Source organism: Berghia stephanieae, chromosome 4 (assembly GCF_034508935.2).
Source record: "Berghia stephanieae isolate SIO BIC M18660-M18661 chromosome 4, UCSD_Bste_1.3, whole genome shotgun sequence".
In the NCBI taxonomy this organism is placed as follows: Eukaryota; Metazoa; Mollusca; class Gastropoda; order Nudibranchia; family Aeolidiidae; genus Berghia; species Berghia stephanieae.
The window spans coordinates 17,531,520-17,534,019 of NC_088363.1; the positions used below are offsets into that span (position 1 = coordinate 17,531,520).

At 37.5% G+C, this 2,500-nt stretch overlaps 1 protein-coding gene across 2 annotated transcripts in view; it reads left to right on the plus strand.

Moving 5' to 3' along the window:
• LOC144970134 (CD109 antigen-like) overlaps positions 1–2,500 on the plus strand; it is a 56,305-nt gene that overhangs the window by 21,218 nt on the left and 32,587 nt on the right. For both annotated transcript variants that reach the window (XM_078909387.1, XM_078909386.1), the window contains exons 14-15: positions 639–869; positions 1,468–1,566. In XM_078909387.1, the coding sequence (XP_078765513.1) occupies positions 639–869; positions 1,468–1,566 (330 nt within the window). The remainder of the gene's footprint in view (positions 1–638; positions 870–1,467; positions 1,567–2,500) is intronic.

Sequence of the window (2,500 nt, forward strand, 5' to 3'; positions counted from 1 at the left end):
GTGTGGAAGCCCGTGAGTTTTGGAAGACTACCAAGGAATATGTTACATATTGAATGATAAGGAGGCATACTTTTTTTTAGTATTAGAGTATAGAATTATTTTTAAAAATAAACAAATTCCCTTTATTCATCCCTAAGGGGATTTTTTTTCTTTAGGGTCTATTCCAAGGGAGACTGGAATAACCCATGTGTCAGCCGCAGTGCAGCGCCGCAAAGTGAGCTAAGGCTAGGTGACTTGCTCAAGGTCACACAGCGCAGCGAGTAGTCGAACTCGGTGTCCGATATAGGAAGATTCTTATGATTACTGGACGTAAAGATCGCAGATGGAAGGATGGATCATGACGATGATGATTGTAATGATGATGATGATGATGATGATGATGATGATGATAGTAGTGATGATGTTGATGATGATGATGATGATGATGATGATGATGATGATGATGATGGTGGTGGTGGTGGTGGTGGGGTGGTGGTGGTGGTGGTAGTGATGGTTATGGTGGTAGTAGTGGTGGTTTTAGTAGTGGTGATGTTGTTAACTGTAGTGGTGGTGATGGTGGCAGTTGTCATGGAAATGACGATGCTGGCAATAGTGGTGAAAATGATATCAACAACGATGTGCACATCCACGCCTTTCAGATTCAAGTGAAAAAGCCGGACGGTTTGCCACCATCTGCTGGTGGTAATACTGAGATCACTGTATGGCCATATGCACGTTATGTCGTCACTGTCCCAAACCAAGACAAATACGGTACCCCTGACTTCAGTGGGACATATGCTCTTCCGAAAAAGGTCATACAATTACCGGCTAATGGAATCGCTCCTATCGACGTGGATATCCCAAGCAATGCAACAAAACTGTGGTTCAAGGTAAATGACACCTCTACACCTTTTCCACCCACATTCATAAGCATTCGTAACTTCATATTGTACTTCAATTATTGGACATAATCAAGGAGTGCCTGAACATTGACAGGGTTGTCTCTTTCGGAAACAAAATGTATTATCGCCTAACAGGCGTCAGATTTTTGTCCTACATGTTAAGTGTTGCTGTTGGCTAGGAACCTCTTGTAAAGCGCTTTGAGCACGTTTAGTAGATATTGCTCTATACAAATGCTCTGATTTTAAGTAATAATTAATTGAAGCTATCATTCCCAATTTTTATTTATATAATGTACTCGTACCATATGGTTAGTTTGTTGCTCAAATGATAGAATGATGATCGGACAGGCGAATGAACACTATTCAATTTCACAATGGTTCTAATATGCTTTTCAATCGCCCCCTCCCCTTTTTTATCAACCAGCACTGGCAATTAGGTCTAATTTAAATGAGAAAATGATTAAGCATTAAATCAGCGACCAGTCAAACTCTTAAGTAAATGTTAAGTGTTTTTAACAACCATTTATCTCTGGATATTACTGATATATTTTTAAAAAGCTTAGTTTTCTTTATTGTATATTTACAGGTTTACTATGGAAAAATTAGTACATCCAAGAACATTGAAAAGCCGTACTCCCCAAGCAACAACTTTGTCCAGTTGACTCTACTTGGTCAAGACATCAAGGTACTTTATACACACTAAAATCTTCAAAACACAACAACAGTTTAGTACTCCTTCGGAGTCATTTGGCCCATGGAGCCGGAGTTTACTTGGGTTTCTGCAATGGGGAAACTGTCAATAGCAATTGCTTGCTATCCTTTTGATAGGATGCTAGTCTATAGCAAAGTAATTTCCACCCTATCTAAAAGACCCAGCTACCCAATCACTGCTGGGTGGACAGGAGGGTCAGAACAATATATATCGAATGCACCCGGGATCGATCGTAATCCCTTTAGTATGAAGCGAGCGCCCTACCAACTGAACAATTGGAAACCCCTCATAACATAAAATACAATAATATATTATACTAAGGGTTGCTTGGGTCAAGAGGCCTTTGAATATCCTTTAGTGAAAATAAACATACAATTTTAAAATTCCCTTTATACGATCACTGAATAGATAGTAATGTGGAGCAATCCTAAATATAATAATTTACATCATATCCATCAAATTCATGATATTTTAAGTTTTGGAGCCACCTGACCACAGTATTTTTAAAAATGATATATGGTTATGGAATTCGGTTTTGAAATATAATCTTCTTTCACATTTTGCAATAGTTGTATAAGAATTTGTGATAAAACATTTGAATTTGTTTCCGCAAGTACATTTTACTTGAAAGTACTAACAGAATATTTTATAGTCAGTTTGATCTAATCTACGGACAGTTTTTTTAGAACAGTATGATATCACCCCGCGTTCCTCTGCAGTTTAAATACTGAAGGGCTAGAAACTACATAAAAAGAGGTGAACTTATACAGTTATACAAGATAGCCCATTTTTGTGAAATTGGCTATAGAAGATTCTGATTTATTTGAAAAACTTGAGTTTAAAAGTAGAATAATTCTGAAATTTCAGGGTTTTTTTAAAGCTGTTGAAGAACCAAAAGCTCATTCAC